Source organism: Stigmatopora argus, chromosome 21 (assembly GCF_051989625.1).
Source record: "Stigmatopora argus isolate UIUO_Sarg chromosome 21, RoL_Sarg_1.0, whole genome shotgun sequence".
Classification (NCBI taxonomy): domain Eukaryota; kingdom Metazoa; phylum Chordata; class Actinopteri; order Syngnathiformes; family Syngnathidae; genus Stigmatopora; species Stigmatopora argus.
Window position 1 is genome coordinate 594,645 of NC_135407.1, and position 24,151 is coordinate 618,795.

Below are 24,151 nucleotides of genomic sequence, written 5' to 3' on the forward strand. Positions count from 1 at the left end.
CAACATTGGCGCGTCTTCTTCTTTTTCACATGTCCAGACATAAAAAGCCTTCATTTTTCTTTTTTATCCCAACGACAAGATAAAAATTCATATTTTTCTTGCTAATGTGTAGGTAGGAAAACCATAAGAGCTTTTTTTATACATTCCTGGGGGATAATTGCTGGATGCGCCTGCCCGCCCGCAAGCCACCGCTTTGCCGGCTCGCCTCGGCCATCAAAGCCGGACGCGCTTCCCTTCGGCGGACGGACCAATCCGGGCGGCCGGGGGGCGTGGCCCCGGGCACGGACGGAGCGCCGATTGGCCGTCCCCCGCCGGGCCGGGCTCGCATAAAGCTCCAAATAAACTAGAGAAACGGCGATAACGACTTCAATGGCGTTTTATAGTCTTGGTGGAGGGCATTTTTGGAGGTTTTCCAGGTGAACGCACGCCCCACTTTTCTCTCTCTCTCTCTCTCCCTCCCACGTCAACTCTCTCTCTTCCTCCCTCCCTCCCTCCCTCCTTCCACGCACGCTCTCACTCGGGTGGGAGAAAGTCAAGCGGGAAAGCGAGGGACGGGTGAGAAGAGAAGAAAGCGCCAGCTTCAGGTGTCCGGCGGACTCCATGGAGCTTTAAAAGGGCTGCCCCCTCTGAGAGCAGGTTTTTTTTTTTCTTTCCGGGACCCCCCTCACCCCCCCTTCGCCGTCCGTCACCAGGGGTGACTTTTCTCTACCTTTCCCCCGTTTTTTTTCTCTTGCTTTCGGGTTCTCCGTGGGCCGGCGAGCTCCCGTCTTTCCGGGAGAGGACACCCTCGCGTGCGGCAGTTCCCCGACGACGCGTGACTATGGATATCGCCGACGGGCCTTTCCGGAAGAAGCGGGGGCCGCGGCTGACCTCCGTGGCCTTGGCGGCCCTGTTGCTCGCCTTGTGCCGGAGCAGCTTGGCGCAAGCGGGTAAGAGCCGTCGTCATCGCCATTTTTCCAACGCTAAATTAGCTCCGATTTGGAGCTAAGTGAAAACAAAAAAAAAGTGATTTTTTTTTAGCTGGTCAAAGAAAGTCACTTTAAAAATTGTCCTCCATCGCTGTCAACGTGGAGCACCTAGGCCAGGGGGTAGGGAACCTACGGCTCGGGAGCCGTATGTGGCTCTTTTGATGGGTGTATATGGCTCTATGCTAACCTGTGTGGTAAAATATGGGAACCACTGGTGCCTTTTTAATGATATTTTTTTTTCATTAGACTCTTCTGCATGCATACTCTCATTGATACTCATTGATTTCTAAATGCACACATTTTCATGTATTTTTACTTTGAAATTCTGAATATGGCTCTCAAGGAATAATGTTTGAAAATGCCACTTGTTTATGGCTCTTTTGGTCAAAAAGGTTCCCGACCCTTGACCTAGGTCAACAAAAAAAAAGTGTTTTATCATGCGCATGCGTGCAAGTGGGCCACCTATAATTGTGCCCCCCAAAGCCGCCCCCCGCCCCCATCCATCCCAGCCTGAACACCAGAGCACCCATTGGTGCCTCCTGGCATCCCGCTGCCAATTATCTTCGGCGTTGTTCACCGTCAAAAGACGATGACTCGAAAGAGGGCGACAAAGAAGGCGCATTTGGTACAATGCGGCGAGTTGTGACCTAAAGACCCCCTCGTGCCCCCCCCCACCGGTGTGTTTGTTGGCCGCCGGCGAGGACTTTGCCACTCATGAATGCCTTCTTATGGGACTAAAAAGCAGCCAGTGTGCCCAACGTGTGTGTGCGTGTGTGTTTGTGTGTGTGCGCATGTGTAAACGCCCGCTTGAAAGGTCCTCTCTATAAGTTTGTTTGATAATTGTGGCGTGACGTCCAAAACGCCCTCTACCTACGGCCACCCCTTTTTTTTTTTCTCTATTTGGGGCTCCTCCCAATCTCTTCTTCCTTCGAGTCCATTAATGTCGATATCTTGCATTAAAGAAAGAGTCAAAATGACAGTGTTTTTCCACATATTTGCACTAAAATGATCTTTTTTTGCAATTCCCAAATTTGAAAAAAAAAAAAAAACACCATATAATTTTGAGAGTTCCTTAACATATTGAGCGGTCGCTACGTTCATTATTTGCACTGCCATTTTGATTTGGAAATGTCATTCTTGAGCGTTTAGTAGGTATCGTTGCTAACGGTATGGCGGTCCAATAAAAGACAATGAAAAATCTCCCAAATGGGAGCCATGAAAGAGGTTCTGTTGAAAGGAGAGCCACCCGCATTTTGTCCACATGGACGTTCCTCCCGCGTCCACTTCCGTTTAAAAGCGTGGAGGCCAGCTCCTCAAAGGACGCTCTGTGCGTGCACGTCTTCCTGGATAAACACGACATGGCCTCCTCTCAATGGAGCGTCTGTCAGGGCCTCCTCCTCCTCCTCCTCCTTCTCCTCCTCTACCTTCACCTCACCTTCATTTCTCCACCTACAGTGCTAAGTCCCCACACAAACTAGCAAAGGGAACTTCTCGGGCCACGGGTTGGTTCCCAAGGGTCACTTTCCGCCCTGACGTTGGCCTGCTCCTGGCAGGAACACCATTTAGGAGCACAAATTGCTCCATTTTTTTGACACACGACAGCTCTTTGGCGTCCACAATTCTGCCCTTTTACATTTGAGGACACCAAAATGCACTTGACAGCAATGTTCCTGCTATTTTTTTGTTTGTCTGGGCAGAAAGACAACCTCCCTGAGCACACTGAGTAGTACCGGTGTGAGCAACATCATCATTGCTCGCTATGGGCATGTCTACTACACATAAAGTGGTTCGCGCGTCAGTCAGCCTCACAGCTAAAAAAAGGGATTTTATTTTGTGCGCTCCATATGATTTGCTGTGGGCACACACCAGTATCACACCTGCCATTAGCAGGTGCATGTCTACTATATAATAAAATGTAATGATTAATATCTATGAATGGGGCGGCCCGGCGGAGGAGTGGTTCGCGCGTCGTCCTCACAGTTAAAAAAAATATATATATATATATATATATATTTTGCGCGCTCCATATGGTTTGCTGTGCGCAGAGAAGACGAGACTAGTGCGCAATTGCGCACGCGCGCAGCTTAGAGGGAACATTGCTTGACAGCCAAAGTTTCCCATTTGGCAAATTCCAAGGAGCATCTGGCGCCAATTGTAGCCAGACCAAAGACACCCAAAAAAAAGCAAATGAAGGCTAAAATTCAGTATTTTGGTGGTCACATTCTAAACGTGGACACGGAATTGGCGGCCAAAACGAGTCTCGGCCGGCCACGTTCCTTCTCCGTCGTGGCGTGCACGATTCAAGTCCACGTCAAAGGCTAATAGAAGCGCTAAGCGCTAAGTTTGCGGTGCCAGCTCATCCGACCCCTCCCTTTATCTCGAGACGGAACGGTGGCCGCCGCAGGTTTGAGGGAACACGTGGAGCGTCCGTCCGCCCCCGCTTTTTAGCGGTTTGGATCCCTTTTTTTTTTTTGGGGGTAGCGCCTAGGCGTCGCAGAACGGCCAGCGCCGTCCATAATGACAGGCCGCGGTCTGCGGACGAGGCTATTCCTGCGCACTGTTATTTAGACGGCCTTTTTCTTCTGCCGTCCGATAACTATTTTAAACACAAAAAGGGAATGTCTGGAAAGTAGTAGTTTTGTACTAGAAAAATCAAAGAAAACTACAGAATAAAGTAAAACATAAACACAAAAAAATACATTTGGGGGATTTTTCTCAATACTTTTCGCTAATTTACCTTTAGCTTTAATGGTAAATTGTAAACAAGTCGAAAAAGAAATGACAGACTAAAAAATCTTTTCATTAGGTTGTATTTCTGATCATTAGAAAGATAGAGCAGAAAATGAAGTAATGAGGTCAAAGGTCATAATATAATGATTTTTGGGAACGTAGAAAATATGATTTTTTTTTAAAATTCTTATTCGGATTTAAAAATAGAGAACTAGCTAGTCTGTCCGTCCCGTTTCCAGACAGGAACTTTGGAAACAAACGGAACGAACGCTAGCGGGTTGACGGCCTATTTTGGGACGTGTACGTTGGCTTGAGGTTCGCAGAAGAGCCTAAACAAAAGCAACGTTGAATTGCGGTCAGGCAAAGAGCTGGCCCGCCCGGTCAGCCGGCGGTGGTCCGTCCGGCCGTGGCTTCCAAAAGGGGAGCGCGGCCTGGCCTAGCCTAGCCTAGCCTGGCCGCTCCCAAACCGCACCGCGCCAGATTGCACAACCACAGGATTCAGACAGGGTGCCCCGGGAAGACGTGGCAAAAGAGTTGGAAGGACCCAAGATGGTTCCTCGGTTGCCATTTAGCAAATGTGTTGAATTTCAACAGAACACTAAACAACATCAGCCAAAACGGATCGAATATTGTCAAATTATTTCACAATTTCACAGTATTCGGGAAATTTCGTTGTCACAGTAGCAAGAGGGTGAGGATGCAGGAATAGGAAAGGCATTTTAGACATAAATAGATAGGTCAGAAGTAAGTTAATAAATAAATACATGAATAAATATATAAATAAATAAGCGTGTCTCTGAAGTATATATTTATATATATATATACATATATATATAAACATACATATATATCCATAAATATATATATATATATATACACATCAATATATATATATATATATATATATATATATATATATATATATATATATATACACACACACACACGCATACACATACGTGTACATACACCTATACATATACATACACATATATTAGCACATATATACATTTGGCCGAGAGGAGGTTTTTTTTGCTCTGGACTGGTCGCCAGCCAATGGCAGAGCCTAGTACTCGCAATCAAGCGATTTACAAAAGTTACAAAAGGGAAAAATCCTCCTATTGGCATAGTATGAGTCCAAATAGGATCATATACGCATTTGCTGTCTATTCAAGCCCTCCCTTTTGACAATACTTTGCTGTAAAAGAGAGCAGTTGTGCCATGTAGCATCGAGTAGCATTGTATCACGTCAAAATGGGACATTTTTGACATTCAAGTTGGGCACTGTGTGTCTTTTTTGTGACACTAGCCTAGCATAGCGGACAGCCAAAAGGTGAGCGTTTTTGAGCTCCAGACACGGCGTGCGTGACGGCGTGCGTGGCGCTCTCGCTCACAATGCGCCGGTTGTGCGCAGGTGAGAGTTGAGAGGTCAACGTGTCAGCTGGAGTCTGCGTCTGGTATTTGACAGCACACCGACGGGACCGGGACAATTTGGTCTAGCAACATTTTTGGGGGAAAACTTGCGTCCCAAACTAGCCGTTGGTGGGTCCAATTATAAGCGGGCTTGCCATCTCCGGGCGTAGGCCGGCGCCCGTGTTGTTTTAGCGGGCGTGACGGCGGCCCGCGAGTCGGATGGAAACAACGCCGCATTGTGCCGCCGTTCAAGGGGGAGGAGCTTGTCACGTACTCGGTTTAGATTGGATTGGATTGGATTTATTCATCCCGTATTCGGGAAATTTCGTTGTCACACTAGCAAGTGGGTGAGAATACAGACACAGAAAAATACATTTTAGACATAAATAGGTAATAAGTTAATAAATAAATAAATACATGAATAAATATATAAATAAATAAGCGTTTATAATTAATAGCGTTCATAAGTTTGGTCTTGAATACGAGTCGTAAACTCATTTCAAGTGACTGCGGGAGGATGATTGGACACCGCCAGATTGGAGGTCTACCAAGCACTCTCCTGTTTCAATACGACGTGAGTGGCTGGCGGCCATCTTGGGTGGGTCGAGTACATATTGCCTGGTTATTTCTTTGTTTCGATTTCCAAGCGTCACCACTTGAAGTCATCGACGTCAAACGGTCGAAGCCGGCCGGCCTTCCCGTTATGATGGATTGGGCGTCTTTTATAGTCGATGGCACACAAACGCTGCTTTAATAACAGACGTTCTGGTAAAAATGGATTGGACTATTGCCTTTAATGGCAGGGAACGACTGGGGCGGGTTATTGGATTGAAAAAATATATATACTCATGGTACAACAAGGCTGTGATGATGATGACATCACTTCCAATTATGCCATGACTAAAGTGAATTGGAAGATTCCCACCAGCACGTGTTTTTTCCCTTTCCATTTAGCGAATCCGCCGCGTGGCATTCCACCTCCTACGCCACCTAATTGTCAACTTAATGGCAGGCTTTGACTTTAATGAGCTGCTTTTCTTTGGCGCCGCCCGCCAATGTTTGGGTTTGTCTGCTTTGCTTTGAAAACAATCTTTTGGCTTTTTCCTCTTCCTGCACGGTTACCATTGTTTGCATTTTGTGTGAAATATTCCGAGGAGTGTCTTTTGAAAGCAAGTTACGCCTAAAATAAGGAGCGCTCCAAGTACAATTCATCGTAGTGATTTAAAACATAGCAAAACGTACCTAACAAGTGGCAGAAGTGATAAAAGCAACGACATTGTGCTTAAAAGTTCAATGGGACAAAAAAATATACCAAGTTCCATTCATTCTAAGCTCATAACTTCATTGACTCATATTACAAAGCGCAACTCCGAGGTTACGTTGCTGTGATGCTAGTTTATAGCATACTTTTTAGCAAAAATGTAGCCTATTCTTTGGCAAAACTAAGGCGATGTACAACGGACTGCAATTTTCCGATTAGCTCGCTCTTTATCGGCATCTTGTGGCTGATTACGGTGCTACAGAAAAGTACAAAACTAGGCTAATTGCTGTTATTAGCCTATCATGGCTCATTAGATCGTAGTATGAGGTTGCAAGGGAAACCGGTTCCAAATCTGGCCCTTGGCCCGGCGCCCCCAGCTCAATGCCGCCATTGTGCTCCCGGGCCAAGTGTTGAAATCTGCCGGAGAGTCAACGGGTCAAACGGCGTCACGCCGGCTAGCGTAGCGAGAATCTAACGCCGTCTGGTGGGCTTTTCCTCCCTCCCAGAACCGGTGGACGTACTGCGAGCCCTGCAGATTCCGACTCTCCCCGAGGGCGTGAAGAAAGTTCCGGGCTTCTGCACATCCCGCCGCTCCGGCACCCCCGACAATGCCTACCGCATCAGCAAGAAAGCCCAGATCTCGGCCCCGACCAAGCAACTCTTCTCAGGTACGCTCAAGCGCTAACATCTAATATCGGTTCCTTGGTAAGGGTTAGGGTGGGCTTAGGTTGGGTAAGTCCCCAGCGGAGCCCGAGGCCAATAGCTTTGTCAAGCACGACGCGCTGAAGAAATTCCCCAACGTGGCAAACCCTCAATCATCGCCAGCGTGGTCTGTTTACGATGTTCAGATACGCTACGTAATTATGCGTCTGATGGAGGAGAACTAAGAAGAGTTTTTGCGGCTTCAAGCTGCCAGACCGACTGTTATTACGTGTAGCCGTGATCCTTGGCTCCACATGAACATTCTTTGAATGGCGCAAAGTCTCGGAATGCTTTTAATTGTCTAATTCAGAGGTCTCCAAACCGGTCCTGGAGGGCCGCTGTGGGTGCAGGTTTTTGTTCCAACCGATCCAACACAAACAGTTTAACCAATGAGGTTTCTGCTGAAAAAAGAAGCACCTGACTCCAATCCACTGATTGCACTTCTAGGATACCAGATTGGTGGAAAGGTTTCCTCTTAGCGGTTGGAACGAAAACCTGCACCCACTGCGGCCCTTTCTGGAATAGTTTGGGGACCAGTGGTCTAATTGAAGAGATGACAAGAATAGCGCTGATAGCAAAACAATATGAACTACCACGACACGAAGGTCACATTATAGACCTTTGGTACACGTGTACACGCGGCAAAATATAATGTCGATGCCAGGTATTGCTTGGAGCGGTTCTAAACACAAACGCCAACTTCCTCCGGCAAACCACGGCGGAACATAGCTCGCCTCTGACCTATACCAATCAAGACGTTGGCAACGCCGAATGCTAGCACGCTTCCTAGGTTCAAATCTAGGGAAAACCCAAGGCAAAACCAACCATTTTTGCATCTCCACTGCAGGTCGCTTCCCAGAGAACTTCTCCATCATGGCCCTGGTGAAGGCCCAGGCCGGTCTCCAGGCCTTCCTCCTCTCCGTTTACAGCGAGCAGGGCGTCCAACAGCTGGGCGTGGAGCTGGGCCGCTCGCCCGTCTTCCTGTACGAGGACCAGCACGGCAAGCCGGCCCCCGAGGATTACCCGCTTTTCAAAGGCGTCAACCTGGCCGACGGCAAGTCAGTACCCAGCGCCGGACTATTTGCGTGGCGTGCAGAGAAAAACCTAGCCGCTGTGCAGTAGCTTAGCTAGCGTGTTCGTCCGGCGTAATTCTTTGCCGCTCGCAGGTGGCACCGCATCGCCATCTCGGTGTCCAAGAAAAACGTGACCCTGCTCGTGGACTGCAAGAAGAAGATGAGCCGAGCCCTGGCCCGTGGCAACAACGCCGAGGTGGACACCAACGGCATCACGGTGTTCGGCGCCCGCCTCCTGGACGAGGAAGTCTTCCAGGTGAGGATCATCCCGCTCGGCGGCTCGGCGGCTCGGCGGCTCGGCGGCTCGGCGGCCCGCCGGCGCCGGGTTCCTCCCGCTGACCTTTCTGTCTTTGGGCCGTGGCGCCGTTGATCAGGGAGACATTCAGCAGCTGCTGATCGCCTCCAACGCTCAGGCCGCCTACGACTTCTGCGAGCACTACAGCCCGGACTGCGACTCCCCCCTGCCCAAGACGCAGGCGCAGGACCCCAACACCTACGTGAGTACCAGAAGCAGTCATCCCAGCGTTTGACAGACACCAATCGAAGCGAGACCAGGTCCCGTCGGAGCGCTTTCACTTTCAAAACGGGGAGCGTCTCCTTTGGATTGTTTTTCACCCAAAAGTTTTCTTCTGTTGCGATTCCCACGTCTGGAGGGCCTGGCCCTTTGAGCAGGCCACCCTCTCCGGGTCCGGACTCGGCAGATATCCGCGTGCGATGCCGTTGTCTCCATTGGCTCCCGTGTTTGCGGGTGACCTCGACCTGGACGAGTGCGATCTAGCATACGGACGAGGAGCTAACGTTCCTTCTTCATTTGGGATGAAAGCCAATGAGGGAGTCTGCGTCAAAGCCTCAGAAAGACCAAATGGGGTTTTGAGGTTTTTGATGAGTCATCAAAGTGCTGTTCTCCATATCCGTCCTCTTCCTATCTTCACCTCCCTGAACTTCTCCTCAGCCGGGCGTGAGCTTCACTTTCCTTCTCAGCTTCTGGCGGCTGTGGTTGGGCGGAGTGTATTTTTATCTCCTACTTCTTTTGGTTCCAGACGAAATGTGTTTGCTTTATGACCAAGCAGGGTGATCTTTTCATCTGTTCATATCTTCGCCCTCACGTTGTGAGATTAGCAATGCTCTTGGGAATGAAGATTCAATCCTCTTCTTCTTGCTGATGGTCTCCTTTTTTTGCGCTCGCTATCTCCAGCAAGCAGTGCTTTGATGAGGACTCCCCAAAAAATGCCACGCGTTTCCCAAACAACAGCGACTTTCGTATCCATGGCAGCGCAAATAATTAACGTCGCCGCTTGTGTTATTCACGTCATGTGTATTGATGTTTCCACATGGCTGGGTTGTTGCAGAGGTCAAAAGGGGCGTGGCCATAGTTCTACTCACATCCAATGGGACCAACTTTGACGGGTGACTTTGTGGTTCCGATCCAAATTCGAAACTAAATACCCTTGCCAGGGCCAAAAGAAAACAAAAACTTGTTAGCATAGTGTGGAGCTAACCTCGACTGTGTTCCACTTGGAGGCCAATTGTGCACAACGCGCTTTTGAACTAGCCACAACACAATGTTTTTGGGATTCCCCGCCCCCCCCCGAGAGAGCCACGCCCTCCACACCTCTGCCCGACAACCGGCTCGGTCGCGATCAGGCCGACGACACCGCTCGGTCGTTCCACGTTGAGAATGGCATTACTGGAGAAGTCAGTCGTTGAGGCGAATTGAACGTCTGCTTAAAAGGAGTCCACGAAAAAAAGCCCTCTGCTGCATCCAGTAATGCCTGCGCAGTCTCAGTAAATAATCCAAGCCTTTGCCGTCCGTCTTGATGTCATTGTTTCTCAACACAGCCACTCTTGTCTTTCCCTTTCTCCCCCCTTGTGTCCCCCCTCCCCACCCTGCGCATCTCCTCCTCTTCCTCCTCTTCCTCTCCGTGTGTCTTTGCCCACCGCACTCGCACGCACCCAACACCTCCACCCAAACCCAAACCATAAATTGGGGTGTCAGAAGACAAACGGAAAGGCCGCCCCCACCAAAGCCGCTCCGGTCAGAGCCAAACCCACGCCGCCTAAGCCCGCCAAGGGCGGGTCCTTCAAAGTAGTCAAGGCACCCATACCCAACAAGGCGCCCAAGTCCTCGGCTAAAGCGGCTAAATCCAAGTCCGCCGTCAAGACCGCCGCCACCGCCGTCTTCTTGTCAAAGATCAAGACCACCTCGGCCGCTAAGGCGAAGACCACCGCCGCCCCGGCCAAGGGCGCCAAAGCGGCGGCCGAGAAGAAGGCCCAGGGGAAAGCCGTGGTGGTGAAAACCACTACATCTTCATCCGAGGTCAGAGTCAACGGAAAGGTGGTCGTAGACAAGACCTTCGGCGCAAAGAAAGCCGAGTCAAAGGCCAACTGGAAAACCGGCGGCGAGGTGAAAGAAGTCAAGGTGGATGGCAAAAGCTACAACAAAGCTAGCGGCGAGGCTAAATCCACTAGCAAGAAAGGCGCAAAATTGGAAACCACTGCAAAGACCAAGACAGTGGTCAAAATAGAGAAGACTAGCATGAGCACGGCGACCTCCGCTTCCAGAGTAGAAGCTACCAAAGCCGCCAAGGCCACAAAAGTGGCAAAGGCGGAGCCCACAAAGGCGTCGAAAACCTCTCAAGTCAAAGTCAAATCGGCGGTCTCCAAAGCCCCCCCGGTCAAGCCTACGGCCGGCAAAGCCGCCAACGCGGTGGTGGAGAAATCGCCCGCCGCCAAGAAGGTCCCGACCACGCCGGCTCCCGCCCGGCCCACCCCGCCGAGACCCACCAAGTCCAAGTCCGTGGTGGACCTGGACGTCAAGTCCGCGCACAAACCTTTCCCGCCGTTCGGCAAGACGGCGCTGAGCGGCACCGGCGTCCCCAAGAAACACGACAACGGTTACCAACAGGTATGACTCCGCTTTGGGTCGGAAAGTCCGGCCCGCGATAACTGGAGGTCAGTTTCCGCATCCGCGGCGGACGTCGCTGGCGATATATCATATGCGCCCGTCCATATGATATTTCACGCACATTGAAGCATGGCTCAGTGTGCTAACGAGCGGCCCAAACTGGACCTCCAGTCGGTCGGGTAGGCGTCAAGAAAACGCAGCACAAATCGCCGAGAAGCGCATGCGGTCCGTGACGGCACACGACATCCGCCGGCGCTTTCCCGCTCTCTTGTTCTCCCGCCTTCAACAAGCCATTTGCAAAGCAGCCTCACGCAAATTTCGCGCAGTCCCGCCTTCCTCCGCCAAGCGGACTTAAGTCGTGGAAATTTGTCGGCTGGGGCTGTTTTCTTTAACCGCTCACGAGCGGCGCTAACATCCCGAAGCATCGGTTGCGATGTCTTCTCTCCCCGGGATGAAGCCGCCGCCGAACCCCGTGGGTCCGCGATAAAGCGAAAATCAATGTCACCCCGCCCACGCCGACTCCCTAAAGGTCGCGCGGGGCGACGTTTGCAGTCGGCGGGCGGCTGACATTTCTTTTCCTGGTTGTCCGTTAAACGGAGAGCACCACAAAGCCGTTGTGTTCTCTTCTTATAACGCGTCACTCACTTTGGCGAACTCTGAACTAACCTTCGCTCTTCCGGTCAAATCTGCTTACTTCCTCCCTGCTCCCTCCCCCCTTTCCCGCCCACTCGACCAATCAGGACGTAGACACTGAATATTCCGAAGCTGACAACGGCCACACAGAGACCGATTATTTCTATGAGGAGACGCTGCCAGAGTCCGAGGGTGAGGTGGTGGCACCTGAAGAGAACCCCACGCAGGTAACGCATGGCCACGCCTACGCCAACGCCCACGCCGGTAACACACCGCTTAAGATAAAAGACGAGATCCGGCAAGTGAATATGGGAAATTTGAACCTGGTACTTTCCTGCCCCCGCGCAACTCACACTTCATAACCGTCTTGTCGGCGCCGCCGTCAGACAAGACCGCTTGACGAGAAGCTTGCCGTCCAAGAACCCGACGCCACATTGACATCTTAACACGGAGTCCCCTTTCGTCCTTAACACCGAGACTGGCTTTGGCCGTCCCCTCGGCGGGGTCGACCGCCACCGTCTCGCCGCGGAAGGGGAACCCCATGTGGCGCTCGGGTCTCTGACGGAAGCTCTCGCCGAACTAGAGAACACCCGCATCCGCGGCGTGCTTCTGGTAGTTCACTCGTGGCGTTATTAACTTTTCTAACGTTTTTACGCGACCGAATATGGTCATATTTGGAAAAACACAAGGGTTACTTTTTGCGTTGGTCGGTCCTGGAGGACGAGGGTAAGCAAAGCTAAATGTAGATTTAGACTGACGGCAAAAAGGGAAGACATTGTTGATGTGTTTTGCTTGTCTCTGATTTGACAAGGTAAGACTCATTCTTACATCATATCCTCTTTTACTAACTTTCCCTCCTGGCAAACAACTCTTCTTCTTCTTACTGTCCCCGCTGGGTTCTTATTGCCCTTCCACTCGGTGGGCCCGGACCCCCAAACAGACCCAGGTGGACGCCGTCTCGACGGGGGAGGAGGAGGCGGACTCCACCAAGACGCAAGGCGCGGTGGAGGAGCCCTTCACCGAAGAGTACGTGACCGGAGACGTGGGAACCAAGGAATACGACTATTCCTATCGTGACTACGGCGAGCCCGTGCCCGAGGGCCGAGAGGCAGAGGGAGATTTTGGCCCCGCCCTGTCCGCTGTGACAGACGAGGCAGACGTAAGTCCTTTTGCTTCAAAACAATCCTTTCAACCAACCGTGAGTGGCGGAATTTGTTCCGTTCTTGCATCGTCCCAAACGCTTTAGCGTAATGGCCGATGGGGTGGCAAGGATACGCTCCAGTTTTGGGCTTGTCAAAATGTTGCAATCCGAGGTACTCCAACGCCGAGTATTCTGGCAAGTTTCCATCCTCACGTCACTGGTTGAAATGTGCATGCAGTCGTAAAGAGCCATTGGAAAGCGCAGCAAATTCTCTTTACGGCGCTTAGTTGAAATGTAGAACCGCTTGGACCAGAACGCCGGCGGAGGAAAAGAACTCGGTCCACGGTGGCAGCAGGTTTTCACGCCAGAAGTCCATGGTTGACTCGCATGACTTCTGTGCGGCATGGTCAATTCACTTTTCACCCCGTCATGGTGTCAATGTGGATGTCCTCCAAGGTGCCCCGTGATTGGCTTCAGAGCAATCACGTCGGTATTATTTAGCCGGCGCGGGACTTGGTGAGACCTCGAGCGGGGTACAGGACGCGGACGGTTTCTTCCCCGTCCCACGCGATAGCGTAACGTCTCGTGTCTGGAGGCGCTGACCAGCATGTTGCCGGCCGGCTATTGTTTGTCCTCAGGGAGCCTACAGAGGACAGAAGGGTGAGAAAGGAGATCCTGCCGTGCTGGAGCCCGTGAGTCCTTTTTCGTGTTCTCTGTCACCGTCACTTGCTCGCCAGGACCTTCGAGTCCCACCTGAGACAAATGTCATTGCGTAGTCCTTCAATTGAGTCCTCATTTACAGGGTATGCTTATCGAGGGACCTCCTGGACCCGAAGGACCGTCTGTGAGTTCACCACCTCGTGTCGTCGTCCTTAACCAAAAAGCCGTCTTTTTTACGCGGCGTTCCCTCTCGCCGTTTCAGGGTCCCACCGGCCCCCCCGGTAGCTCCGGTCCTCCCGGTTCTGTCGGTGATCCCGGTGAGAGGGTGAGTCTGCGCGTGGGCTTCCGAGCTTTTCTGGGCATGAGCACCAGGCTCACTTCTTTTGACATATGTCGCAGGGACCTCCTGGCAAGGCCGGTCTATCTGGTGCTGACGGAGTCCCCGGACCACCAGGATCCTCTGTGATGCTCCCTGTGAGTGTTTCCCCGAGCCCTAAGACATTTCTTGCCCATCTTGTGGGAGGTTTGGAGGATGTTGCGAGCTCGGAAAGTCAGAACACCAAAGGATACTTGAGGAATTTGGTCTTAGTCCCTCATTGACCTCCGGCAAAACCCGCCCTTGGCTGCCATTTCCCTTTTTGTACTTTTGCAGTTCCGCTTCGGCCAGAGCGGAGGAGATAAAGGTCCCGTTGTGTCGGCGCAGGAAGCCCAAGCAGCCGCCATTTTGTCTCAAGCTAGGGTGAGTACAGTCAAAGTACAGTCCGCTATCAAAGCAATTTTACGGGTTTCATTTTGTGGAAACACTTTGGAGAAATGTTCTGTTATCGTCATTTTCTGTTATCGATTATTCTTTCTACTCTAGATGGCTCTGAAAGGTCCCCCTGGACCAATGGGATTCACCGGACGTCCCGGACCTCTGGTATACCTGCAGGAATCTTATTTGATGCAAAGATGTTTTTTTTTTCATTAGTGCAAATATAAAGGATTTGCTTCCTTCAGGGAAATCCTGGAAGTCACGGTCTAAAAGGAGAAAGCGGAGACCCCGGTCCTCAGGTAAGAACGCTCAAGCCGACGCATTGCCCCCTTTGAGAGAACCATCTTGAAGCTTCTCGGTGCTCTTGGCAGGGGCCCAGGGGATCTCAAGGTTTGTTGGGACCTCCAGGCAAATCAGGGAGGAGAGTGAGTATTTGCAAATTGAGAGGAAAATGGCATGCTGGCCGGACCAGGCCTCCCTTTCCTAAGAGTCCATCTGTGACAGGGCCGTGCCGGAGCCGATGGAGCCCGGGGAATGCCCGGAGAAACTGGCACCAAGGTATCGTCGAGAACAATTTCAAAACCTGATATAATCTGGGTTTATCTGGATTGACGCCTCGGTCGTCTCCGCAGGGTGACCGTGGCTTTGACGGGCTTCCTGGCTTACCGGGGGACAAAGGACACAGGGTGAGTTTAGCGTAGCGAGCATCGGGGCGCAAGTTCAAGATCGTGATCTCTGCGACAGGCTAAATTGTCTCCTTGTCTGTAGGGGGACACCGGAGTGTTGGGACCTGCTGGACCTCAAGGAGAGGACGGCGAGAGGGTAGAGTCGTAGTAATCTAGACCTTTGTCAAATGGGAAAGACTTGTCCCGTTTTTCCCACCAAGACCTTCTCTGTCTGTGTCCTCAGGGTGACGATGGCGAGGTCGGACCCAGAGGTCTTCCCGGAGAAGCAGTGAGTCTTTTCTGTCGACATGTCTTACCAATACCGCCTCCTTTTGGAGGCTGTAATTTGTGACGAGAATGCCTTGTTTTCCTTCTGATCTATTTTTTTTTTTTTTTTTTTTTTGCTTTCCCGCTAGGGACCTCGTGGCTTGCTTGGCCCCAAAGGCCCTCCAGGAATTCCAGGACCTCCTGTGAGATACGAGGACTTTGATTTTATTCTTGCAAATTCTCAGACACCTCCCTGACCTTGCGTCTTTTCCTTTTTTTAGGGAGTTCGAGGAAACGATGGACACCTTGGTCCCAAGGGCAACCTGGTCAGCGTCCTGTCATCTCTTCAGTTTACGTCTCTCAAGTGCAGTCAAACGTTGACCCGCTCACCTCTTCTTTTGGTTTCAGGGTCCCCAAGGTGAACCCGGACCTCCGGGCCAACAAGGGACATCCGGAACTCAGGTAAGACGACGACCCTTTTATTTGTATTCAACGCATTTAACGCGTGTTTGTTTTTGCTCTAGGGAATGCCAGGACCTCAAGGTGCCATGGGACCCCCAGGAGAGAAGGTAGGGCTTGGAAAGGGGAACCAATTCTAAAATTCTAAAGTAGAAAAGTGTAACTGAGGCCACTGTTACCTCCTGCAGGGACCCACAGGGAAACCAGGTCTGCCAGGAATGCCCGGTGCTGACGGCCCTCCTGTGAGTTCCAAAGTTCACCTTTGTGGTTGTTTGTTTTGGTGGTTAAACATGACTCAAACGCCCACTGTTCCATTTCAGGGTCACCCCGGAAAAGAGGGGCCACACGGCACCAAGGGAAACCAGGTCAGTGGCGCTATCACATTTCTAAAACCCGATGCATTTCTAAAACCCGAATACTATGGATTCAATTAATATCCTGTATTGGTCTGCAGGGCCCTAACGGTCCCCAGGGCGCTCTTGGTTATCCTGGCCCTCGCGGAATCAAGGTCATTTCCTCTGAATGCTCTTCGGTTTTGTCCAAAAGTTTTTGGAGAAGCTTCTAACGCCTTTCGATTGCAGGGGGAGCAAGGAATCCGAGGACTGAAGGGCCACAAGGGAGAGAAGGTGCGTTATCATCTCCTGAGGAAAATTCTGCTTGTTAGAAACCAACACAGAGCTTCTTGTTGGTATCCTTAGGGAGAAGATGGCTTCACTGGAATCAAGGGAGACTTTGGGGTCAAAGGAGAGCGGGTAACAAAGAAGAGCCACCTCTTTATAAATTCTGATTAAGTGGGAGATTCATCTCTCTGCCTACTTGCAGGGTGAGATCGGCGTATCCGGCCCCAGAGGCGAAGATGGCCCAGAAGGACCCAAAGGTCGAGTCGGGCCCCCCGGCGAGCTCGGTCCTCTCGGTCTCATCGGAGATAAGGTAAGCGCTAGTCGTGATTTGATTGAAAGATTGCCGAGCGTTTGAGGGTTGGAGTTGAGCCAGCACTCATCCAAGAGGCCATGCGCTTTAGGGCAAACTCGGAGTTCCAGGACTTCCCGGCTACCCTGGAAGACAAGGACCCAAGGTAATTAGATCTGCTCCGTTACATGGGCCGGTTGGCTTCATCTGTACCGTGCACAAGTTTGAACACGTCTTGCTGTCTCCAAGGGATCTCTGGGATTCCCTGGATTCCCGGGCTCCAACGGCGAGAAAGGAACAAGGGTAAGGGATCGACGTCTCCGTGTTTTCTTTCTAGTTTTGCGACGGTCTTCTCTTATCTTTCAGGGTCTGGCAGGCAAAGCAGGGCCCAGAGGCCAAAGGGGCCCGACGGTAACGTTTGTCCTCCCTTCACATAAGTCCAGTTCTCTCTAGTCGCTCATCTCATGATGACGCCGTCCGTCTGTGTCCATCAGGGTCCCAGGGGGCAGCGAGGCCCACGAGGCACCACGGGAAAGCCCGGCGCAAAGGTGAGTCACGTCGGAAACTCCTCTGAGTTAAAGGTCAACACTTTCCACTTGATTGCGTCTTTTGCAATTGTGCCGTTGCTCGTCAGGGAACTTCGGGAAGTGACGGCCCCCCTGGCCCACTTGGAGAGAGGGTGAGATCCGCTCGACCGCTCAGTGACATGCTCCTCGTCCTGGAAATCCTCTTCCTAAACTTTGTCACGCTTGGCTCTGTCACCAGGGATTGCCCGGACCTCAGGGAGCCAATGGCTTCCCCGGACCAAAGGGACCCCCTGTGAGTGAACCCGCTACAATCTCAGGAGGGACCGGTCAGATCCAGTTTAGTCTGAGCCTTTTGGCGTATGTCTCAACAGGGACCACCAGGAAAGGACGGCCTGCCTGGACACCCCGGCCAGAGAGGAGAAGTTGTAAGTTGAAGTTCTGTCACTTGTCACTAAAATGAGGACGTAGCAACTCACCTGACTTGTTTTGTTTTTGTTTTTTTGTTCAGGGTTTCCAAGGAAAGATGGGTCCACCAGGGCCTCCTGGAGTGGTCGGCCCTCAGGTGTGATGGGACGCAAATTTGTAGGAATTGTCCTTTTGGGGTTATAAACCTTTCCGTTTTTTCTCAATCCTAATTCTTTGCCAGGGCCCATCTGGAGAGACTGGTCCCTTAGGCGAGCGAGGCCATCCTGGAACACCGGGTCCACCTGGAGAGCAGGGACTTTCCGGGCCATCGGGCAAGGAAGGCACAAAGGGAGATCCGGGCCCCCCTGGAGGTCCAGGTAAAGATGGACCTCCTGGATTGAGAGGTTTCCCTGGAGAGAGAGGACTGCCTGGTACTCCTGTGAGTATCTGATTAACCACACATTGTTGTCCACCATCAAATCTGAATTCTTTCCGGGTTTTCTTCTCTGAAGGGTGGTGGAGGACTAAAGGGAAGCGAAGGACCCCCCGGACCTCCTGGATCCGCTGTATGTTTCAAATTATAAAAGTAGCCCCGCATAATTACATAGAGCTGCTCAGAGCAGTAATGACTGTTAAATTCTATCTCGACAGGGATCTCCTGGAGAAAGAGGTCCCGCTGGCACAGCAGGACCTGTCGGGCCTCCTGGTAGACCAGGCCCACAAGGTCCCCCTGGGAACGCTGGAGAGAAGGGTGTTCCTGTGAGTGTTTCTCGAATTTGGTCCACCTGTTTTGTTCCACGTGCACCTTCTTAACCCGTTGATGTTACTACGATGGCGACGCAGGGCGAGAAAGGCCCAATTGGCCCTGCGGGTCGGGACGGAGTCCAGGGTCCAGTGGGTCTTCCGGGCCCTGCCGGATCCCCTGGGGGACCCGGTGAGGACGGTGATAAGGTCAGTGGCTTGAAGTGAAAAGGTTTCAGTTAGGGGGAATATACATCTTGGGGACCACGTGGGCTGGTTCCAGCACTTGAGAAGACGTTTAGGACTCTTAACTTTTCGTGTCCTGGCAGGGTGAGGTTGGTGAACACGGCCAGAAGGGAGCCAAGGGAGGAAAAGGAGAGCACGTGAGTACAATTCAACCACAAACGGCTTATGCTCATAACATTTCGTTTAACTCCTGCTTTCATGCTTCGTTTTTTTAGGGACCTCCTGGTCCACCTGGGCCAATGGGTCCCCTTGGTCAACCTGGTCCTGCTGTGAGTAGCATACTTTTACTTCGTGTTATCCCCAGCAGGTGGATGCCTCATCTTCCTTTTCTCGTTTGTGAACAGGGTGCTGATGGAGAACTCGGACCAAGGGGCCAACAGGGGCCTTTTGGTGCCAAAGGAGACGAAGGATCCCGAGGATTCCCTGGAGCACCCGGACCAATTGGACTGCAGGTTAATCCACGACCAACGATGGCATCATATTTTGAGTTTTGAAGGCCAGAAAGATCAAACCGTCTTTCCTTTCTGAAAACAAGGGATTGCCCGGACCACCGGGCGAGAAGGGAGAGAACGGAGATGTCGGACCTCTGGTGAGTAGAGAGACTGGCGTCCAAGCAGATGCTATTCATAAGAAACGGAATAACAAAACCAAGCGCACATCTACAGGGACCTCCGGGCCCACCAGGACCCCGTGGACCTGCTGGACCAAACGGAGCTGATGTGAGTTTGCCATTCATTGCACAAGACTACCTTGAGATGAACAAGTACACTGTTAATACCAAATTGAAATCTGTTTTCCAGGGTCCTCAAGGTCCACCTGGAGGCTTGGGAAATCCTGGATCGAGTGGAGAGAAGGTACTGTGTTCTAACTCTGACTCTGATTATTTTTTTCTGCACACAATGAAATATGCATTCTGCACTGTACACTTGGCAGGGAGAGCCTGGAGAAGCTGGGCCACCCGGAATTGGAGGAGAACCAGGAAAGAAGGTGAGATTCTCACGATTTGGTCCTGAGACAAAAAGAGGCCGTTGATAGATTCACATCAGACGGAATAACGGTTTTTCTGCCCGATATCTAGGGTCCTCGCGGGGAGCGTGGAGAGAAGGGAGAGTCTGGACAACCTGGAACCGCTGGCGCTGCGGGAGGACGAGGACGACCTGGAGATGATGGTCCTAAGGGAAATCCTGTAAGACTTTCTTTTTAGCTTCTATGTTGTCATTTGCTCAATTGTTAAGTGTGCAACCTTGTTGTCGTTAGGGTCCAGTCGGTTTCCCTGGTGATCCTGGTCCCCACGGTGAAGTTGGACCCAGAGTAAGTGTCCCCTTTGATGGACATCTCTTTTGCGTTTCTTTGCTTCATTGAAGAATCAAAGAGACGTTCAAACAAGCCTATTTGCTTCCCTCTCAGGGTGCTGATGGCGCCAAAGGAGAACAAGGAGAGGACGGTGAACAAGGGGAATCTGTAAGTGTAACTGAATCATTCCTGCAAAGCCTTCTTAAATGTGCCAACACCAATCCTCCACCTCTCTTGTTTCAGGGTTCACCTGGTCCCCCTGGAGAGAACGGACCTCCTGGCCCTCTAGGAAAGAGGGTAAGATCAGGACTCCTTACTTGGAGGCGGAACGACGCGAAAAGCTGACGTAGCAGATGTCAAGCAGTTTGTTGACCTATTTTCAGGGTCCTGCTGGAACGCGAGGAGCTGAAGGGCGCCAAGGAGAAAAGGGTACCAAGGTCAATACTTCCAAAATCCCTGGAAAGAGGGCTGGGTTGGGTCGGGTCCCACATTCTTTCACTCTGGGCTCGCATTTCCTCGTAAATAGTGACTGCGCACAAAACCTTACATTTTGCACCTGTCCCGTCGTAGGGTGACACAGGTGCCCTTGGCCCACCGGGAAAGACCGGTCCCGTTGGTCCTCAGGGCCAGCCAGGAAAAACAGGAACCGAAGGTCTTCGAGGTCTCCCAGGATCAGTGGTGAGTCAAAGATAGGCGTTTGCTTTTTGGGGAATCCGCATTTTCTCAGCAAGTCAAGATTTGGGTTTTGCACATTTTAGGGCGAGCAAGGCTCTCCCGGCTCGGCCGGACCAAAGGGACCGCCTGGACCAGTGGTAAGCCCACCTTTGTCCTCCTCTCTTGAATTGAATAGCCTTCTTCTGAATTCATCTCATCATGGCTCCAATTTTTCGTCCTCCTCTCCAGGGACCTTCCGGTTTGCTGGGTCTGCGAGGAGACCCTGGTGCCAAAGGAGAGAAGGGACATCCCGGTCTTATTGGCCTCATTGGACCTTCAGGAGAGCAGGGAGAGAAGGGCGACCGAGGTTTGCCCGGACCTCACGGATCCAACGGAAACAAGGGAGAGAATGTAAGTCTGACGTGACGACGTACAAGGTACACGATGAGAACGATGGTTCTGACGTGCCTGACGCCGATTACAGGGAATGCCCGGCGGCACTGGACCCCTTGGCCCTGCTGGTCCTCCTGGTCTTCCTGTGAGTGCTTGCCATTTTCTTTCTTATGCCTTTTTGACAAATCTCGAAGCGGCTTTCAAAATTTGTGGCGGGGACAAAGATCTTAAATACATGGTCTCAAAAGTGTCCCTCTCTGTGGCAATTGATGTTGGGGCCCCTCAGGGCAGTTTTCAGGCCCCTCATTTCCAAGGGCTACGTCGCACTGATACCTTCTCCCACCTTCTTTCTTACTCAGGGTCCTGAAGGAGTCAAAGGAGCAAAGGGTGCTTCTGTGAGTATTGGACTTTAGCGTTGTTGAGGAAATGTCAGCCCAAATTCCTGATCTTTCTTCTTCTAACTTTTTGTTGTAGGGAGGCTCTGGTCCCAAAGGAGAAAGGGGCGTTCCCGGAGCTCCAGGACCCCCCGTACGTGACTTTTCTGGTACGTTCAAACCTGAACGTGAAGGTGGACTCACACTCGATCCCGTTTTTGTTTTGACAGGGCCCGGCAGGCGAGGTCATCCAGCCTCTTCCCATCCAGAGAAGCCCCAAGTCCAAGCGTTCCATCGACGCCAGCCAGCTGCTCCCCGAGTCCGACCCAGACATGCCCGCCTCCGATACCGCCGGCGCAGAGTTCTTGACGGCCGGCGAAGGCATGGAGGAGATCTTCGGTTCCCTGGACTCACTACGACAGGAGATTGAAACCATGCGTTACCCCGTGGGAAGCCAGGACAGCCCAGCGAGAACCTGCCAGGATCTCCGCCTCAGCCAGCCCGAGCTCCAAGACGGTGAGGAGACGTTTCCCCGATCGAGCTCTGGTGAAACATCCGTGTCATGGTTCACACCGTCTCCTAATGAAAAAAAAAACAGGAGAGTACTGGATCGACCCCAACCAGGGCTGTTCCAGAGATTCCTTCAAGGTCTTCTGTAACTTCACCAGCGGCGAAACGTGCCTGTATCCAAAGAAGAGCATCAGCACGGTCCGTGCAGTTCCTCGACGGTCTGGGGAGCCCAACATTTTTGCTAAGTCCCACCTAATGCATTTTGTGGTCGTTCTTTCAGGTGAAGATGAGTTCGTGGCAAAAGGAGACTCCAGGCACCTGGTACAGCGAGTTCGCCACAGGCGAAAAGGTCAGTCCCTCCCTCGTGGCCACAAAGCGTGAGATGTTCTACAGTTCTGATCTTCTGCTTCTCCTACGCAGTTCTACTACGCGGACTCGGACGGTGAGCCGGTGGGTGTGGTCCAGCTGGGATTCCTCCGCCTCCTGAGCGTGGTAGCCCGCCAGAACCTGACCTACAACTGCCATCGCTCCGTGGCCTGGTCCGACCGAAGCGCCAAGAACAACCACGAGAGGGCACTGCGCTTCCAGGGCGCCAACGAGGAGGAGCTGAGCTACGAGACCAACCCGTACATCAAAGCGCTGGTGGACGGATGCTCTGTAAGTCCAAAGTCCAAACCAACGGCCAAGGCCAAGAGTCTTGGGTAAACGGTCTTCCCGCGTTTGTCTCCACAGTATCGCAAGGGCTTCGACAGGACAGTGTTGGAGATCAACACGCCACAGGTGGAACATCTTCCTCTGCTGGACATCAAAGTGTCAGACTTTGGGGAGAGCAACCAACAGTTTGGATTTGAAGTGGGACCTGTGTGCTTCCAAGGCTAATCTCTCAAACACACACACAACCACACACACACACACACACACACTTAGAGACACCTACATACAAGCCATTCACGCCAAATAATTTGTAAATTAACTTGTAAATGATATGTAACACACACGCATACACTCACATATACACACGCACACATATGGGGGTGGCGTTCTCCTGACAATTAAAGAACGTCAAAAAAATAACCCTAAAAAAAAGTTCTGAAGAGGTCTCAGAAGAAAGGACCATGTTTCTTCCAAGTGATACAGGCCGGTCCAAACCCCGCCCCTTACCTCCCTTACCCCCTTCATCTTCTTGGCAATCCTTACTTCCTCCGCTCCCTTGCTCCGCCCTCCTGCCACCCTCTGTCAACATCACCTCGGCTCCGCCCCTGCTGTCCCCAAAAAGTTTGCAACTTGTTGGCGCCCTCTGGTGGCCGTTCCGTCGACGCCAGGGCGGATGGGTTTCCGTGCAAATGTGGCGTGATGTCGTCTTGGCTGAATAAAAATCTATGTTTTCCTGAGAGAAGGCGTGTGGCAAAAAAAGGTGCTAATTGTGCCAAAAGTTTGACTCCGTTTGTCTCCATTTGTACAGACATAGCGAGTGAGATTCTATTGTATTTATTTAAGAACCGACAGGGTGCTTTGGCCTCGATGACATTGCCCTCCGCCAGACACGGCCGATTCCATTTGTATTTATTTCTCCCGCCGGGCCTTTTTCGAAAGGAAGACCGGACCGAAGGAGCTGCGGCTGTGCTGGATTGTGTTTCCCCTGCGACTGTCCTGTCCTGTCCTGTCCTGTCCTGTCCTGTCTTGTGCTGTCCCGTGCTGTGCTGTTCAATGTTGCTCCCAGTGTAACCATTAAAAGGTGACTCTCTCCACCACTGTTGCCGCTGATTTGGTTGGACTTTTAGCTTCTAAGCGTTGCCGTGGGCCCAGAGACCGCAGGGGGCGGGACCAGGGAGGGGGCGGGGGCAGGAGGCCCGCGGTGGCCCAGGGGAGGGGGAGGAAGGGGACCACCTCCCACTCTGTGTCAGCCATATTGTGGATCTGATTTCTGTTTTTGTTTGTTAAATCTTGTCGATGTTGTTTTGCTTTGAAATATATCAGGGAAGGCCAGAACCTTACACAAAATTACATTGAAAAAAAAAACGGGCTCCATTTCTAGTTTGTTTTGATGAAAGAGATTTCAACTTGGAAAAAAAATACGGCGCTGAAAACGACAAGTATGATTTTATAATGTGTGTAAGTATTTTTTCTAATTCCTGTAATATATAATCTTGTAAAAGGACCTCGGTGCCTTGTGTTTTTCTTTCGGGGCTTGCACTACAAAGTCTGGCCACGGGGTGGCACTGTTGGCTTGAAGGGGAAAAGCCCAAATGTTAACGTATCAAAATGCAGATGATTCGTTCAAATCATTCTTATCGTACTACAGCGCATACAATGAAATTCGAACGCCGACCTCGCCGGGCAACCAAAGACGACAGGAAAATCCACAATGCAGACCAGCAAGTTTACAGAAAACAAGTGAGTGTAACCAACTACTTTACCCAAAACCGCTACAGAACTTAAGCACTACTTCAACAACTCTGCTTTAGTCA

General features: G+C 51.5%; 2 protein-coding genes across 2 annotated transcripts in view; one reads left to right on the forward strand and one right to left on the reverse strand.

The window, feature by feature from the left end:
• hsd17b8 (hydroxysteroid (17-beta) dehydrogenase 8) overlaps window positions 1-24,151 on the reverse strand; it is a 29,548-nt gene that overhangs the window by 978 nt on the left and 4,419 nt on the right. The gene's annotated exons all lie outside the window — the stretch shown is intronic.
• Window positions 529-23,079, forward strand: col11a2 (collagen, type XI, alpha 2). Its single transcript, XM_077590203.1, has 65 exons — window positions 529-929; window positions 6,879-7,040; window positions 7,922-8,132; window positions 8,241-8,403; window positions 8,522-8,644; window positions 10,144-11,052; window positions 11,793-11,912; window positions 12,626-12,844; window positions 13,465-13,518; window positions 13,629-13,670; window positions 13,749-13,811; window positions 13,886-13,960; window positions 14,139-14,225; window positions 14,349-14,405; window positions 14,486-14,539; window positions 14,612-14,665; window positions 14,745-14,798; window positions 14,873-14,926; window positions 15,009-15,062; window positions 15,150-15,194; window positions 15,322-15,375; window positions 15,454-15,498; window positions 15,581-15,634; window positions 15,697-15,741; window positions 15,820-15,873; window positions 15,952-15,996; window positions 16,086-16,139; window positions 16,213-16,257; window positions 16,330-16,383; window positions 16,454-16,561; window positions 16,653-16,706; window positions 16,790-16,843; window positions 16,907-16,951; window positions 17,035-17,088; window positions 17,175-17,219; window positions 17,306-17,359; window positions 17,439-17,492; window positions 17,576-17,629; window positions 17,714-17,911; window positions 17,985-18,038; window positions 18,124-18,231; window positions 18,316-18,423; window positions 18,543-18,596; window positions 18,675-18,728; window positions 18,804-18,911; window positions 18,995-19,048; window positions 19,125-19,178; window positions 19,260-19,313; window positions 19,393-19,446; window positions 19,538-19,645; window positions 19,717-19,770; window positions 19,867-19,920; window positions 19,996-20,049; window positions 20,136-20,189; window positions 20,323-20,430; window positions 20,511-20,564; window positions 20,656-20,817; window positions 20,891-20,944; window positions 21,159-21,194; window positions 21,274-21,327; window positions 21,404-21,689; window positions 21,772-21,881; window positions 21,964-22,032; window positions 22,104-22,340; window positions 22,416-23,079. The coding sequence occupies exons 1-65, from the start codon at window positions 821-823 to the stop codon at window positions 22,560-22,562; spliced, it is 6,222 nt and encodes a 2,073-aa protein (XP_077446329.1). The 5' UTR covers window positions 529-820; the 3' UTR covers window positions 22,563-23,079.

Excerpts from the sequence above, each read along its gene's own strand:
- col11a2 (XM_077590203.1), top strand. The coding sequence starts at position 821 with ATGGATATCGCCGACGGGCCTTTCCGGAAGAAGCGGGGGCCGCGGCTG. Across the intron at positions 14,540-14,611 it reads GCGGAGACCCCGGTCCTCAG|GGGCCCAGGGGATCTCAAGG; the intron begins GTAAGAACGCTC and ends TGCTCTTGGCAG. Across the intron at positions 20,050-20,135 it reads CTGGCCCTCTAGGAAAGAGG|GGTCCTGCTGGAACGCGAGG; the intron begins GTAAGATCAGGA and ends ACCTATTTTCAG.